The sequence below is a fragment of the Callionymus lyra genome, chromosome 11 (genome assembly GCF_982586985.1).
Source record: "Callionymus lyra chromosome 11, fCalLyr1.hap1.1, whole genome shotgun sequence".
Classification (NCBI taxonomy): domain Eukaryota; kingdom Metazoa; phylum Chordata; class Actinopteri; order Syngnathiformes; family Callionymidae; genus Callionymus; species Callionymus lyra.
Genome location: NC_141828.1, coordinates 1,543,208 through 1,561,197, shown reverse-complemented (window position 1 = coordinate 1,561,197; position 17,990 = coordinate 1,543,208). Strand labels below are relative to the sequence as shown.

Below are 17,990 nucleotides of genomic sequence, written 5' to 3'. Positions count from 1 at the left end.
ATCAATTTCCTTGATTTTCTGGAACTCCTGTTATGTTATCAGTTTTATCTTGATCTTTAAAGTATATACTTTATTGAATATTGTTTTGATTGTTTAAGCGCTTTGTGACCCTGGTCTGGAAAAGCTCTATAAATATAAATTACTTACTTACTTACATTTCTGACTGAAGTCAGTCTCCAGAGGGATTAATAAAGTCAATCTAATCTAACATTATAACACAGTTCAGACGTCGATTCTCAGTTTATTATTGTTTTGAGCGAAAAAAGCCTCAATTTGCATGAACATTAAAGGACAAAGAAAAGAGTTGTTGTTGTCATTTGTTAATCTACTGCTGCCCGTGACATTATGGCTGCTTGTGTTTGTTTTTTCTCCATTTTTCATCTTGTAAATGCGGTGAAAGGTTCGATGCTGGAACGTGCGGTTGAAGCGGCGGATGCTCGGCCGTCAGCGCGGCTGCGGCGGACACACACCCCGGATGCTCACCCTTCCCTTCCTCCTCCTCTTGTCCGGGCTGGTGTGTCTGCCTTCCGGCTCGCCGAAGAAAGTTAAGGGAGGTTCGGAGGCTTCTGGGCTTTGACATAATGGACAGCCAGGGAAGGAAAGTGGTGGTGTGCGACAATGGCACCGGGGTGAGTTCGCGGTGAATGGAGGCGAAGACGTGTCTTCGTTTTTTAATCGCCGCCATTATTGTCGAGCCGAAACAGGAAGTGGAGCTGTCAGCTAACTAGCATAACTGGGTGGCTAGCTCCTTAGCATGCTAATTTTCATTCATTTAGACTCGGCGAGAAAACGGCCCATGTGCGGTTTATCTGCATTATATTGTTTTCTGGCAACACACCAGTAAAGTATCTCCCTCACATTTACAAATAATTCCCATTTACGAATCATCCTTCTCTTTTAGCTGAAGCCGATCTTCAGTCAGTGAAGCCACTAAGCTAACTAGCATGCTAGCAGCTGTCTACCCGATGTTTAATCGCTTACCTTGGTTGGTCTCTCGGATACAATTGAACAAAAAACGTGATAAAGTAGACAATGAGATTCGTAAACATCAACCCGATAATAACAAAGAAGCACTTTTAATCTTATAAATAGCCAAGTGTAGAATTTTCTCTGTAGGCCCGAGAGGCTAGCGAGCAGCAGCTTTTACAGTCTTGTAAATCAATAAACCTTAATGTGTTTTCAAATGAACCACATTCAGTTAAAATGGTTACAAAAAATGTAATGTAATAGTGTTAGTTTATAGCGTGACTCCAGGCAGACGCCGGTGACTCAGGAGAAAAGGGGGAAAAAGCTGAGTTTGCTAAACCGGCTCCAGGAAGTTTTTCTTTGCCTTGTCTTGAGCCGTGAAGGAAAATATTGATACTTGATCTTGTGAGGCTTCAGTGCTGTGGTTAACAACACATTTAACATTCAACCATTATCACTCTGTATACTTGTCTTTCAGAATAGTTTTGTCACGTATTAATATCCTCTTCAAGATGATCATACTTTAGTACTTTAGTAGATTGTATTTATAAATCGTATTCTGGCAGAAAAACAAAGTGAAATTACAAAGAAAATAAATATTGTTGCAAATATGAGATCAATAACACAAGATGACAATACAGTATCAGTAATTTGTTACTTTTACATAATGTAAATGTATTAATAAGTATTGTACAAAGGAAACTTGAGTTCAAGTATTAAATATGTCAAAGGTTGAGCTTTTATTACCAAAAGTTTTAAAGTTTCCAGTTCTGTCCTTTTTACTTAGTGGATGACCAAGGACAAATTCTTGTCACGCAAGTTCAGTTTTCAACTGAACACATTTCCAATGATGCAACTATTATCTTTCAAATGTAAAGAGTGAAAAGTCAAAGTAAAACCTATTTATTGCCGTTCTGACATCATTCATCCAAAAATGTGGGCCAAGAGGGATCAACTAGTCAGACATGTTTAGCATGACTATAAAACCTAAAAAACAAGAAGGGGATGTTGAGGTGAAACATGAACAAAATATTTTAAATGTTGTTTTATCTTAATGAGGACTTGTTACATTACCACTCTAGTATTGCGAGTCACTACCACAGGACTTCCTTTCTGTCTCACAGAAGTTGGAAGATGTTGATTCATCAAGTCACAGACTAAAATACATTTTTTGATTTGCTTCTGAGAATTTATTTGATACTCTGCGAATGATTTCTCAGTCCAATGCGATTCTTTTTATTTTTTTTATTTGAAAAATGCTTTAACGAATAATTATTTTTACTGTTAGTTGTAACATGGGTAATTATTTGGATCTTTATATCTTGATCAACCACCGAACTATACGAAAACCCACCTTATCTTTTGGTGTCACCACACGCCACACGCCAAGGAGTACATAGATTATACATATAACTATACATGAATATACTCGCATGAACATGAACACTGGAGATGAGATTTTCTAATAAATTTACAAATATTATTTAATTTATGAATTCAATAAAGAGTTTTCTCTCATCCAATCCCACCTAAAGACAAGATCTGTATGGAATATACATCAGGACGTGCGAAGCCTATAGCAAAAGAGAATTATGCTCTTGTGCTTAAACAGATTCTACAAATATTTGAAGTAGTTTTGCAACAGGATGAGGGTTAGGTAGATGTTATCAGGAAGATTGCAGTGATGTATAGAAGTTCATCGTGTAAGTTGTCCTCATCACTTTAATTTGTGCTTCCGTCTTCTCTTGTAGTTTGTCAAGTGCGGCTATGCCGGCTCCAACTTCCCAGAGCACATCTTCCCGGCTCTGGTCGGGAGGCCCATCATCCGCTCCACAGCCAAAGTGGGAAACATTGAGATCAAGGTACGAGCTGATGTTCATGAGGTGTTACGTCCACACCGCTGGTTCATTGATACTGTCATTTGAGAAGTGAATATATCATTTTTTCTTCTCCTTTCCTGTCTTCTTATTCATTCATATTCCTCTTTATATATGTGTATTCTATCTCCCTGCATGTTTTGTGTCTCCATGGTGAAGTAGAATTCCCAAAAGATGGTAAGTTCTGGTTGTCGTGTGCCTTCTTGCCTGCTCTTTAAGGTTTTCATAATTGAACCTAAGCTTTTTTTTTTAATGTTTTACTACTCAAGCGTTTCTGCTCTGCATACCCGTGTTTTGTTCTAAACTCTGCATTTTGACTTTCAAACCACAAGCCTGAGGCTCATGCTGTCTTGCTAGGCTAGCATTGTTTTACCAGTTTGTTATGAATTACTGGTCAGATGATATTTGTGGAGCTCTGAAAGTGATTTTAGACTTGTTCCTTTAGAAGAGACTTTCAGTGAAGAGACTTTACAACCCACCAGTCCTACATGTCTGTTGTGGAAAAACTTAACAATATGTTACATTTGGTTAATGTGTTTATTACCTCTAAAATAATAGTTTTGGAATATGAATCCAGACTGGGATTTGCAAACAAAAGACAAATAAATGCACCAGAAGCTAAAATCAATTGCAATTAAACTTCCATACGTACAATGATTCTGGAGATGACTGAGGATGAGAGGATACAGTCGACTCTAGCAGATTTTAAAGCTAATGTTTGTAGTATTGTCAAGTACTTTGACTCTGGTGTTTTGACACCAAAATATGTTCAAATATATCCTTGTTCCTAAAGTGTCACAATATACAGCAATATATTGCATCGTTGTCCCTGAAGTGTGATGCATATCTTGTCCTCAGATGCTCCTCTAGCAACTGCAGACAAGAGTTCCCTCAAGTAGCATCAATTTACATCACAATAAACCAAATAAACAAAGTTTAAACTACAAAAACAAGATTCTTATTACCTAATCTCTTGAGAGGGATGGTTAAAAAAAGGTTTTAAAAACATCTTTCTGGTGAGTCATTAATCTGCCTTTTAAAGCTGTTGATGGAGACTTTGAATGAGTCTTGTGTCACATTATTATTTCAGTAGTTATTCTTCATGTAACTGTAGCTGCTGACTGGTGTTTTACTTTCACCTACTTAACCCGTTTTTCTTCAAGTGGGTGAGTTGTAACTGGATTTAACTGTCATTACTCCCTCGTCAATGATGTCAGCAATAATGCTCAGCATCTCAGATTATTAAGTAAACAAAGCAAATTCTTATAGCAGACAGTCAGAAGTGTAGTTTGTATTTACCATGGTTAACTTTTGGCTAAAGAGGAATGGAGGCAAACGACGCATGGTCGACATCTGGAGGCAGGAACTGTGTGTTTTTCTTTCTCCTTTTTTTTTTTTTCCATGGACCACATGGAGTCAAAGCCTCTGACTGACACTTTGTTGCTGCTAAGGCACACCGGATGAACCCATAAAATGGCTGCTGTCTGGTTCTTTTTGATGTCTTCAAAGTGAAATCAAAATGCTTGACCGTGTGTCTAACACTATCTCAGAGTTGGGCGGTTGCCTGCATTCAGCGAGTCGATGAGCTAAACATGAGTGATTCGAAGGATTAATGGCTCCAGGTGTTTGTGCATGGAGAGTTTGACCTGCATGTTTTCATGCAAACATGGATTTGAGAGAGTCTGTGCTAACCATGAAGAAGTGACGACAAAAGAAAAACATTGAACGACTATATCAAAAACAATTGATTTACAATCGATACAATTATATTTGGTTCAATGATTCTATGAAGGTTCAGAGTTGGATTTCTATGCTGGTTTGAAACCAATAAACACACGTTTCCTGTAAAATATAATATACCTTTTTGTAGGTTTGACAAACGTGATTAAAAAATGAGTGAAGTTAGGACATTAGTAATGTTTTTTCTGGTCAAACTTTGGGCTTAGAGCAGATGATTGAAATGCTAATAGAGTATAAAGAAACCTTTTGAAATTTAAGTAAGAAAGAGATTTGAGTATTCTTTAAATAAATTAAGGTATGATGGACTTTTCTTTTTAGTGTTGATGTGTCCTTAATTTGTAGTTTGTTAGCTTGTGATGTTTCATCTGATAAAGGCTTCCACGTCTTACTCTTTATTTCCTTGATGTTTTTCCAAAACTCATATTTTAAAGGCGACCATGTGCTAATGTGAGCGAGTTCAAGTGTGTGTTGCATCAGCTAGAGATCGATAAGTTCTGGCACATTGTCAGGCGTGTCAATATTTGTCCTTCATTAGCCTTGTTTGAACGTCGGCTGATCCGCAACACTAACTCGAGGAACAAATAATCGATGAAATACGGAATGAGATTTTAATTCTAACAACGGAAACGGATGTCGAGGTATGATTGTTACATTGATGTGAGTGTGTTCTTGTCCCTGCAGGATCTGATGGTGGGAGATGAAGCCAGCGAGCTGCGCTCGATGCTGGAGGTCAACTACCCCATGGAGAACGGCATTGTACGGAACTGGGACGACATGAAGCACCTGTGGGACTACACCTTCGGGCCGGAGAAGCTTAGCATCGACTCTCGCAACTGCAAGATTCTTCTCACGGAGCCGCCCATGAACCCGACCAAGAACCGAGAAAAAATCATAGAAGTATGTGCTTGGTCTTTGTTCGTCGTAAACGCTGTGGTGGCGCAACTTGACAGTTAATAGTTAACCTGATAATGAACCAGACTGTCCTCCGTCTTGCACAACCACTTTTTTTCTCCCCCAGTTTGTCTGCTGTAAACTCGATGGAATTTTTAACGCGCTTTTCTTACGCAGGTGATGTTTGAGACCTACCAGTTTTCAGGAGTCTATATTGCCATTCAAGCCGTGCTGACACTCTACGCTCAAGGTACACGACACCAAGTTGAACAAAGTTACACAAAAATGCAGTATTCTTAAAAAAAGAAATGCATGTGTATTATATATGTTTGAAATTACACGATATATATATATATATAAACTATGTAAATCCAGGCAAAGTAGGGTTCATAGAGGGAAGTCTTTAGGGGTGTAAGAAATTATTGATACACTTAAATATGGAGTTGTTTTTGTGTTTATATATATATATATAATTTAATTAAAATTGTTTGTTTTTGTGTTGCAATTAAACTCCTGGCCACTAGATGGCAGCCAATGACAGAGGACCAGATGGTGATACTGTAGGAATAAGGATATGTTTTTAGTATCGTCCATCTTATTGTTGCTCCTACACTGTGGAACACATTGTAATCGGCCTGTAGTTGGTTGGTGTTCAGTATCCAGTATGACACATCCTGGTGGTTAAGAGTTCTTTCTCTCGCTGCTGTACCTGACCTCCTACTCCTTCCTGAGGCTAAGATGAGAGCAAAACTACTGAAAGGGATCTTGGATTTCTGTTAGAATGATTTTCAATGGTCTCTCTGGTGGGCCATTGTCATGGTAGTCTGTACTAGGTAATCCGAGCCACGTCTTCACCTGCAGATTTCCCCACCTCTCCAGCCAAACGGCATGTGACTGAGCAGGGCCACAGTTCCTGGAGTTGCCTAAAGCTAGAATCAAACCTACCTCATGGGATTATATCCCTTTTGAGGTCTTTGTAGTAGTACTGGTTTGGGTCTGAGTCACTTATGTATCATGTAAAAAATCCAAATGCTCCACCCTTCTGCTTTCATTTGCGTTACTTTTTTTAACTATCATTCCAAAATTGGGAATAAGAATATGTTTAAATTCAGTCTAATCTAGAGGGTTTAAATTAGTTTTAAGTGGACATTTTGAATCTTTATTTTGTAACTTCCTGCCTGTCTGGTTGGTCAGAACTGAACTTTTGGAGTAAAGTCCAGTTGCTGCATTAACATTTATGATGAGCTGGTTAAATAACATCCAACACAAACTCGTAGAGCCGGTTGTCTTCCACCTCTTTGTTTGACCACCGTTCTCAGGACAAGCCTACTGCTATCAAGGTGTGTTTATAGTGACAAAGTTATAAATACCTTTGAAATTATTTTTACTACTTTGACCTAGCCCATCCCAGCGCATCATTTCTAAGGATTTTCCAGGAATTAAATTAAGTTTCTACTCAAATAACAAATAATATATTGACATTAGACTCGATCCTGCATATCCTCGTTTAGTTCTCACACCTTTGTTAAATAGGAAACAAATATTAGTTGAGTAAGTCGCAGCTTTCTTTGCTGGCTGCCAGCATGTCTAGACATGAACTTAATATTAGATTGTTCCAGAGGCCACAGATGTCATGACTGTGTTGTTTAGTTCAGATTAACTCTCCAGTTATTTGCTCGTCACACAACCACTCGTAAGAGTGTTTGCGTTTCCTTCCAACTGTTGTGGCGTCATCAGCAGAAAGCTCACCGGAGTCGTTTGTAAGATCGGCTTTTACGACCGAAAACCAGGTCTTAACCGGCTGGATCTGTGTTTCTGATTTGATCCAGGTCTCCTCACCGGTGTGGTGGTGGACTCTGGCGATGGGGTCACTCACATCTGTCCAGTTTATGAAGGCTTCAGTCTGCCTCACTTGACCAGACGTCTGGACATCGCCGGCAGAGACATCACCCGCTACCTCATTAAGGTATGAGTTAACACCAATGCATTTCAGACTATATATATATATATATATATATATGAAGAGCACTTGAGTCAGCTTGGTTACCCTCATATGGATGCTACACAGGTCCTACAGAGCCTCTCTTGGGCTCAAAATGACCCATGAACTGCTCTGTCTCCTCCCTTATTATTCATTCCAAGAAAGGTTTTTAACTGAATTACTTCTAAGCACTTTAGATCAAATATCAAGAAAGTATCAACCTTTTCTTTCAACCCTTAGCAGCTCCAGTGTTATTTTTCTGACTCTGTCGCTATGGGCCGAAATATGACGCAAACACCCTTTTAGGTCCATGCAAGCTTTTGAAAGGGACAATAAAATATTTAAAACAAAATGACATCACACTGATCTTTTTTTATTCTTTACATTTTATCTTGGTTTTGTATCTAGTAAAAATCCCCGGGTACTTCATCTTGTAATCTGTTGAAACTCATTTGTGCTTCCAATTAAAAGTGTGATGGCAGCCGTCGAAAGGAAACGTATTAACTGTTTATTTCCATCCACACAGTTGTTGCTGCTGAGAGGATACGCTTTCAACCACTCGGCCGACTTCGAGACGGTGCGCATGATGAAGGAGAAGCTCTGCTACGTGGGCTACAACATCGAGCAGGAGCAGAAGTTGGCACTCGAGACCACCGTGCTCGTGGAGTCGTACACTGTGAGTATCTCAGAGAATATGATGTCTTTGTTGGTGCGTGAGTCGCACGATGAAAGGATTTTAGTGGTGAAAAGTATCGAGGTGTCGTTCCTAATATGAAACTATTATCCTCAACGATTCATGTAATTTCTAAATGATTAAGTTAACACCTTCTCTGGAGATTTTAAATCTGGCACACACTGAATGTATCCTGGTGCAGAGGCTTCATCCGACAGTTTAATCATCTTTTTTAGTTTATTTTCACTTGCCTAGTATAATTATACATTTTATTGCAATTGGCTGTTTCCCAGACAATTACACAAAACTTGATAATTTGTTGTTTCAAAGAAAGTTAAGTCCTAAAGGCATTACTAATGCATTTTACAGTCTTTACAGTTGGATTTAATTTTGAAAGAAGACTCGGAACAGACCTGCGTTTATATTTTAGATCAAACTAATGAAGTGCTTTAGACTTAAAACACTGCAGTGAAACTGGCAACCAAATTTTGTTGCTTGGCAACCGTTAAAAAACACAGCATAGAGTGAATGCATATAAAAAAGTATAAATATTAATAAGTGAAAAATAGTGCAATAAAGTATAAACAGAATTATTAAATAATGTTTTAAATATTGCATAGAATGGATGTATAAAAAAATATATAAATCTAACAAGTTAAAAATAGCGCAATATTGAATAAATAGAATAAATAAATAATGTTTTAAATATTGCATAGCTTGTGTTGACTCCTTTAAGAAACATCTTAAGACGTTTCTATTTGTTCAGGCTTTTCCTTGAATTTCTCGAACTCCTGTGTTGTTCTCAGTATTATCTTGATCTTTAAAGTATGTACTTTTTTTGAGTATTGTTTTGATTGTTTAAGCGCTTTGTGACCCTGGTCTCGAAAAGCGCTATATAAATAAATATTACTTACTTACTTACTTATATTGCAAATTTATGAAAATTAATCACTTTCTTATCAAATATGTAATTAAATAAGCCTTATTTGGTGAATTATTAATTATAGTATTATTTTAAGCACAAATGCGTCCAAGTTGCATATATCTGTATAAATCTAAGAACAACTTTCATGACATGCAGTGATGATCTAGTTGCTGGTTTTTGCAGGTAGAGCGGTCAATTATTATTTATTTATTTATTCATTTTTGTTTCTGTTTTTACTGATGACGAATAACAATAAAAAAAACCTGAATCCTTGAGTTTGATAATGCTATTGTCCAATGAATGGAAATATATTCAGAAATGTTCAAATGGTAAACCAAATCTAAAATCTAAAGAATGAATCCTAAGTTTCTAACTGGCTTTTATCTTTTGCTCAAAAACTACCGAGTCGTTCAACCATCAGAACTGTGTCTGTTTGAAGTCGCTCTGGATGTTTTATTGGACACCATTTTGTTTTTGTCTGTATCCAATTAGTGCCAAACCCTTGAGGGTGTCTGTTCTGCACGTGTCCGCCATCGCCTTGTTTGTTCTAGTTCTAGACCCGCTCTGTGGTTCTGAACCTGCCGCTGCTCGTAACCGGATCCGTTCCTCCAGCGCTGATCTGATCGCCACATGCTCGTCCCGCAGCTTCTGACCCGCTTTCTGTGAAACTCTTAGGAGCAGACGTGCTTTTCTTTCCGACATCCTCTCCCCGTGGATCGGCCACAGAACCCAAACGTCTGCGTCAGTGCACACCTTGGCGCTCGCATGTTGTGTCTCTGAGCTCACTGTGACCGTGTGTGTTTGGGTTACTGTGCGTCTGTGTGTCTTTTACATGCGTAAACATACATGTGTGAGTGCGAGACAAGGAGGGCAATGTCGGTGTGGCCGACTACTCCCGGACTGTGAGTTACATCATTTCCTGCACAGCCGGTTCTGCGGTGGCGCGGCTTCACTTCTTCCCGCTGCCCTCGGCAGAATGAAGCCTTTATATAGTCGCACACGGTCATTCTTCACCGCCGCTGTGTGCGTCGACTGTTGTTTCTCCGAGCGCCACAAACTCCTCTCGAAGTATTTATCAGAAGCGTAACCTCATGAAATCCTTCTCTCTTCCTCCCACTCGGCTGCAGCTGCCAGATGGCCGTGTGATCAAGGTGGGAGGAGAGCGGTTTGAAGCCCCCGAGGCTCTGTTCCAGCCCCACCTCATCAACGTGGAGGGTGTCGGAGTGGCTGAGCTGCTCTTCAACACCATCCATGCCGCCGACATCGACACCAGGTGAGCCGCAGTGGCCCACGAGAAATTAATTTGGTTAAAAATAACTATATGTTTGTATATTTAAGTTCTAAAACAGGGGAGTAAAGATTTAAACACACAAAGGGCCACATCTTTAGCGCTCTTGGTCGCTGGCCAAACATATTTTAAATGTCCATCAACCTCACTTTTGTTGACATGCGTGATCCCTCTCCTGTATCTAACCCTAAACACTGGCATCTTTATAGGTCACCATTTAACATGAACATTAATCTACTCTATTTTTAACTTTACCATCCAGAATGTACAATGACTTACAGGCCAGATTTATATATTTTTACATAGTTTCCATTTTTGCATTATAAAATGCATTTATTTTCCAAATGTATTCATTTATATTTCTATATGTTTAGTATTGTTGTTTTTTTCTTCTTAAAATTGCATTTATTTTATTTTTTTCTAAGATAGTCACATTATTTCTTTGAGTGAGTTCCCACTTCTACAATTTTCAAGTTTATTTTAAGTCTCATAATGTATTATGTGAATCATGTTTTTTCTCTTCTATCCTTTTAAACAATTTTCCTTCAGATGTAAATTTGGTTTTCCTCATAATTCACAACTGCTGCAGTTCCTGGTTCAAGATTTTCTCCACCTGTTTATTTTTCTTATAGTTCTTGAACAATAGCTGTGTTTGAAAGGGAATCACAGTCAATGTGGTTAATCAAGTTTTGGGGGTAAAAGTAAAACCATTTGGCAGGTTCCGTTAGTACATTTATGAGTAAGTAAGTAATTTTTATTTATATAGCGCTTTTCCAGACCAGGGTCACAAAGCGCTTAAACAATCAAAACAATATTCAATAAAGTATGTACTTTAAAGAGGATCTATACTTGATGACACATCGCAAGAAGATGGTTGAAGCACTTATTTAAAAGAAGAGTTTATTGATACATTTTTATTTCTTATTATATTAATCTGTGTGTTTTTGCCACCGACAGGCCTGAGTTCTACAAACACATCGTGCTGTCAGGAGGGTCCACCATGTACCCGGGTCTGCCCTCCCGCCTGGAGAGGGAACTCAAGCAGCTTTACCTCGAGCGTGTGCTGAAGGGAGACGTGGACAAACTTTCGGTGAGAAACAATCTTTGTCCGTTTATCGTAATCATACTAAAATTGTCGTGTATACGCCAACGGACACGCACATGTAGCGTCTGTTGTTTTCATGCAAGTTCTATCTTATTTATATTTTATAATTTACGATATTATGCTTTGAAAATCTTAGACAAATAAAAGAAAGTTGGAGCCAGTTATCATTTTTCGCCAGCAGATGGAGCCAGTGGTCAAGTTAGATTGACACGTATGTTCTTTTGTTGCTGGTGAATTAACATGCTCTGGTATATGTTTGAGGGAGAGGTTTCAGAATATTAAAAAATCTGTCCACACTCAAAGTTTATGAAAAGGAAGAAGTACTTGAGGCATTTGGTTGTATAATGGAGTGGAAGGTGTGGTGTGTGTACTCAGTCAAACTAACACTCAAACGTGGAAAGTGAAAATGAATGATCATTAATATCTTCAATAAAGTCATGAGTAGAAGTACGAGCGTCAGACGGAGGCGAGAGAGACAGAGTTCTGAAGTGACTTCATTCAAGTGAGGTTTTAAATGGCCTCAACAAAACAAGGTCTGCGTGTGTGCGGTCGATGCCATTTTATTTGTGCTTCAACTGAAAGTGTTAAGTTGTGCGTCCTGTGCAACATTCTTGTGTTCACACATGAGTCACCTGCAGACCTCGCGTGTAACCAGAAACCACAATGAACTTCTGGAATGCTTGTTTAGTGTCTGCAAATTGACTTGAAGTGTCAGGTGCATCTAAATACCAGGAAACGACGCTCTTCGTATTATTTATCTCATCCCTGCAGTGAGAGAATGAAAGTCAGAACAATCAACATGTGAAGCTCAAGACAAATGAAAGCAGTTAATACTTCGTCAAGAATCATGTGGTTCAGTTCAGATTATTTAAAAGGAATATGTGCAGTTGAATTCTACAACACTAGAGTCGAGTACTGGACAATACTACACATATATATACTTGTTACTACACTATCACAACACCAGAGTCAAGTACTAGACAATACTACACACATATATACTTGTTACTACACTATCACAACACCAGAGTCAAGAACTAGACAATACTACACACATATATACTTGTTACTACACTATCACAACACCAGAGTCAAGTACTAGACAATACTACACACATATATACTTGTTACTACACTATCACAACACCAGAGTCAAGAACTAGACAATACTACACACATATATACTTGTTACTACACTATCACAACACCAGAGTCGAGTACTGGACAATACTACACATATATATACTTGTTACTACACTATCACAACACCAGAGTCAAGTACTGGACAATACTACACATGTATATACTTGTTACTACACTATCACAACACCAGAGTCAAGTACTAGACAATACTACACACATATATACTTGTTACTACACTATCACAACACCAGAGTCAAGAACTAGACAATACTACACACATATATACTTGTTACTACACTATCACAACACCAGAGTCGAGTACTGGACAATACTACACATATATATACTTGTTACTACACTATCACAACACCAGAGTCAAGTACTGGACAATACTACACATATATACTTGTTACTACACTATCACAACACCAGAGTCAAGTACTAGACAATACTACATATATATATACTTGTTACTACACTATCACAACACCAGAGTCGAGTACTGCACAATACTACACTATCTCAACACCAGAGTCAAGTACTAGACAATACTACATATATATATACTTGTTACTACACTATCACAACACCAGAGTCAAGTACTGGACAATACTACACATATATACTTGTTACTACACTATCACAACACCAGAGTCAAGTACTGGACAATACTACACATATATACTTGTTACTACACTATCTCAACACCAGCGCCAAGTACGGGACAATACTACAAATGTAAATATGTTACTACACTATCGCAGTATAGTGTATTATTGTATCGTGGTCGTATCTCCAGATCCATGTCAACACACCTCTAGTGACTGACGTGTGCGACTGTAGCACCTATGATCACGATCACCTGATGCGTTGCTTTCTCACCTTTCATGAGTGTGTCGAGCAAACATGTCGTGCCTGAATAGTGTGTGTTTATTAATGAACAGATTCCAGCGTCGCCTCACATGGTTTTGGTGAATGAGTGTCAAGTCGTGCATCAGCTCTGAGACACGAGAAGACACTCCTGGTTGACGGTTCTGGTGTTGAAGCTGATCTTTCAGGTTCCAGCTCAGACTTCCTGCTGCGTAATTCTGTTTGACTGGCTTGTTGGTTCAGCCCTGGGCCAGGAAGTTATGACAGTTGACTTGCCAACGATGACTCGGTTCTATTGGAATAAACAAACACATTCGTTTGGACGGCGTTTATCACATTGAGATTTTCATTTACTGGGACATTGACGAGCCACACGAGAGGACCAGGATCACTTCTTCAGTTCGGGTTTCCTGACCGTCCTGCTCGTCTCTTCTTACCTGTTGTAACTTTTAGCAACTGCATCGTCAGCAGTGAAGTCATAAAACCTACTGTGATACTTTTGTAGTTGATAGAATGTTGTTAGAGGCGAAAGACCTGCACGAGGACGTTGACATGGTAGTACATAGTGGACCTGGTCAGCATGAACGTATGGTTCATCATGTCCCTAACCTGTTTGATCCTTTCCAGGATTGTAATACTACTTACTTACTTACTTACTTACTAACTTACTTACTACCACTTAACCTTCTTACATCCTTCCTTTAATCCTTTAAGAGTCATGATTAAATTCAAAGTCATAATCTCAGTCTCGTATTGTTATGCTGTTTAATCCAGGGATGCACGATAAGAATGGTATTAATCATGACTTTTGGTCTGTAATATTACGACTTTTATTCATGACTTTTGGTCTGTAATATTACGACTTTTATTCATGACTTTTGGTCTGTAATATTATGACTTTTAGTTTGTAATATTACAACTTTTAGTTTGTAATATTATGACTTTCAATCATGACTTTTAGTTTGTAATATTACGACTTTTATTCATGACTTGTAGTCTGTAATATAATGACTTTCAATCATGACTTTTGGTCTGTAATATTATGACTTTTAATCTGTAATATTTCAACTTTTAATCATGACATTTAGTTTGTAATATTACGACTTTTATTCATGACTTTAAGTCTGTAATATTATGACTTTCAATCATGACTTTTGGTCTGTAATATTATGACTTTTATTAATGACTTTTAGTCTGTAATATTACGACTTTTATTCATGAATTTTAGTTTGTAATATTACGACTTTTATTAATGACTTTTAGTCTGTAATATTACGACTTTTAGTCTGTAATATTACGACTTTTAGTCTGTAATATTACGACTTTTATTCATGAATTTTAGTTTGTAATATTACGACTTTTATTAATGACTTTTAGTCTGTAATATTACGACTTTTAGTCTGTAATATTACGACTTTTAGTGTGTAATATTACGACTTTTATTCATGAATTTTAGTTTGTAATATTACGACTTTTATTAATGACTTTTAGTCTGTAATATTACGACTTTTAGTCTGTAATATTACGACTTTTAGTCTGTAATATTACGACTTTTATTCATGAATTTTAGCCTGTAATATTACAAATTTTAATTAATTTTACTACTACTTAATATGGTAATATTAGGACCTTTGATCGTGTAGTTATAACATTTTTTATCTCGTTATTTGCTACTTTTAATGTTGTTCATTTGACTCGTTCTCGCTCATATTTGAACCCAAACCATAAAAGATCACATTTGATAAATGAAGGTGAAGCTGATTCTTAACCTCCGTTCCTGGTTTGTCTTCTAGAAATTCAAGATCCGCATCGAGGACCCGCCGCGGCGAAAGCACATGGTGTTCCTGGGCGGCGCCGTTCTGGCCGACATCATGAAGGACAAGGACAACTTCTGGATGTCCAAAGCCGAGTACGAGGAGAAGGGAGTCCGTGTGCTGGAAAAACTTGGAGTCACCGTCAGATAAAGCACTGACCGGACAGCAAACACGCAATCACACACACACACACCGACACACACACACTTGCACAAACACGCACACACTTCTCCATCACAGAGAATATATCTATTTATCCTTTTTTTCTTTCTTGGCTCTCACTCTCCCTCCGACCACCAGAGGCTCGAGTCGTCACTTCCTGCTCGCCTTGAATTCACGCCCGCTTTCCCCTCGCAACGTGTCCAGACCCCCCTCGTTTCCATAGAGACGGAGAGGTTTTCACGCCGGTGGTTCTGAACCAAAGTGAGACGTTTCACCTGCGACTAGAAGTAGTGACACCTGGCAGGTGACCCCCCCCCCTCCCACCTCTGTGGCGTCGCAGGTGAGCGATCACATCCTCACGCCTGATTTTATACTTTCTCTGGGGGTTCGGGTTTTCGTTGTTTTTGAATTTATATCCTTGGTTTGCTTTAACTCTCTCTGACGTTGCGGTGCACTACGACCATTGTAAATGGAGTACGACGTGGTAAGAGAAGCTCCTCTGTGTTTTTTAATGAAGAATCACCTGTAAAGGGACGTGAAGGCCTGATGTTGACGTGCAGCTGGTGTCGTGGTACTCTGGGCGGGGCCTGTTCCTGTGGGCGGGGCCTGTTCTTGTGGGCGGGGCCTGTTCTTGTGGGTGGGGCCTGTTCCTGTGGGCGGGGCTCATTCCTCTGGGCGGGGCCTGTTTCTGTGGGCGGGGCTCATTCCTCTGGGCGGGGCCTGTTCCTGTGGGCGGGGCTCGTTCCTATGGGCGGGGCCTGTTCCTGTGGGCGGGGCTCGTTCCTCTGGGCTCGTTACTTCCGTGTCAAAAACCCCGATAACGGTCCGGTCTCTGCCGCCCCCCCAACGCCGGGCGAGCATCATCCAGATGTGCTTCCGACACTCGGGGCTGCTACGCCCGGCCGTGGCAGGCAGGTGGCGATGAAGTTCTTATTTGATCAGCGAGCGAATGACAAAAAAAAAAACGAAGTTTTGCGGGACTTTCACTACCAACCTCGGCTCGAAGGTCAGTGGAGGTCGACCTCCACGACGATACATGTGTATATTTTCTTTTTCCCTCTTTCGATGAACATCCGGTGCCAAGTGCAGTTAATGTTAACTGGATCTTATGTTTTAATGTCTTTTCTTTTTTTTTTGTCACTGTTTTTATTTTGTTGTTCATAGCATAACTGCCTAACGCTGATTTAAATAAAGAAAAGTGATTTATAAAGACGTTTATAAGCGTTTTCTTACGACTCGACAGCGTTGCATTGTGGGTACACGTGTCTTTCATCGTTCAAAGTAACGAAAACATAGATTCAAATAGTTTAATTTGGCTTAAAGATGTATTTAAGTTTATATTAAAATGTATATAAGGTATATTAAAGATGTATTTAAGTTTATATTAAAATGTATATAAGGTATATTAAAGATGTATTTAAGTTTATATTAAAATATATTAAAGATGTATATTTACATCAATCAAACTAGGTCAACATTCGTGAACATACAAAGTATTTTTGACTCAAGTGTGATGTTTAAAAGTTAATTTAAAAGTACCATCATCAAGGTTCATCTGAAATAAGTATAAAGGGTCAAAAAAACTTCTTTCGCTCACTTTCAAGGTTCCAACGTTTGAAGTATAGAATCCGTTCAATCTTCTGATCAACTTCCTGAGACACATGCTGTGTCTGAAATCACATACTTCTCTTAGTGTACTAGAAGTTAGTATGCATCATACTAGTGTACGTACTAACTAGTAACTAATCCTCCACAGATAGTATGTCTCAAACATACTTCTCTTAGTATACTAGAAGTTAGTATCATCAGGATAGTGTACGTACTAACTAGTAACTAATCCTCCACAGATAGTATGTCTCAAACATACTTCTCTTAGTATACTAGAAGTTAGTATTCATCAGGATAGTGTACGTACTAACTAGTAACTATCCTCCACAGATAGTATGTCTCAAACATACTTCTCTTAGTATACTAGAAGTTAGTATTCATCAGGATAGTGTACGTACTAACTAGTAACTATCCTCCACAGATAGTATGTCTCAAACATACTTCTCTTAGTATACTAGAAGTTAGTATGCATCAGGATAGTGTACGTACTAACTAGTAACTATCCTCCACAGATAGTATGTCTCAAACATACTTCTCTTAGTATACTAGAAGTTAGTATCATCAGGATAGTGTACGTACTAACTAGTAACTAATCCTCCACAGATAGTATGTCTCAAACATACTTCTCTTAGTATACTAGAAGTTAGTATCATCAGGATAGTGTACGTACTAACTAGTAACTAATCCTCCACAGATAGTATGTCTCAAACATACTTCTCTTAGTGTACTAGAAGTTAGTATCATCAGGATAGTGTACGTACTAACTAGTAACTATTCCTCCACAGATAGTATGTCTCAAATCAAACTCTGCTGCTACACACTAACAGGAAATGACGCGACTGCTTCTTCTTCTACTATTTAACGATGATTTCAACCAGCTGTAGGAACACTATCGCCACCTGCTGGCAGCACGTTTTGCAAGTTTGGAAAAAGAAATAAAGAAAAAA

General features: G+C 38.6%; 1 protein-coding gene across 1 annotated transcript; it reads left to right on the top strand.

The window, feature by feature from the left end:
* The first annotated feature begins 472 nt into the window (after positions 1-472).
* On the top strand, positions 473-16,033 carry LOC148068895 (actin-related protein 2-A). Its single transcript, XM_087802878.1, has 9 exons — positions 473-629; positions 2,718-2,828; positions 5,265-5,480; positions 5,652-5,724; positions 7,304-7,440; positions 7,982-8,131; positions 10,181-10,326; positions 11,299-11,431; positions 15,253-16,033. The coding sequence occupies exons 1-9, from the start codon at positions 582-584 to the stop codon at positions 15,421-15,423; spliced, it is 1,185 nt and encodes a 394-aa protein (XP_087659004.1). The 5' UTR covers positions 473-581; the 3' UTR covers positions 15,424-16,033.
* Positions 16,034-17,990: the final 1,957 nt, after the last annotated feature.

Bases quoted from the DNA above. Each gene is read 5' to 3' on its own strand.
- LOC148068895 (XM_087802878.1), top strand. From the start codon at position 582: ATGGACAGCCAGGGAAGGAAAGTGGTGGTGTGCGACAATGGCACCGGG. The intron at 630-2,717 runs GTGAGTTCGCGG...CTTCTCTTGTAG, and splicing joins TGTGCGACAATGGCACCGGG to TTTGTCAAGTGCGGCTATGC. The intron at 5,725-7,303 runs GTACACGACACC...GATTTGATCCAG, and splicing joins GCTGACACTCTACGCTCAAG to GTCTCCTCACCGGTGTGGTG.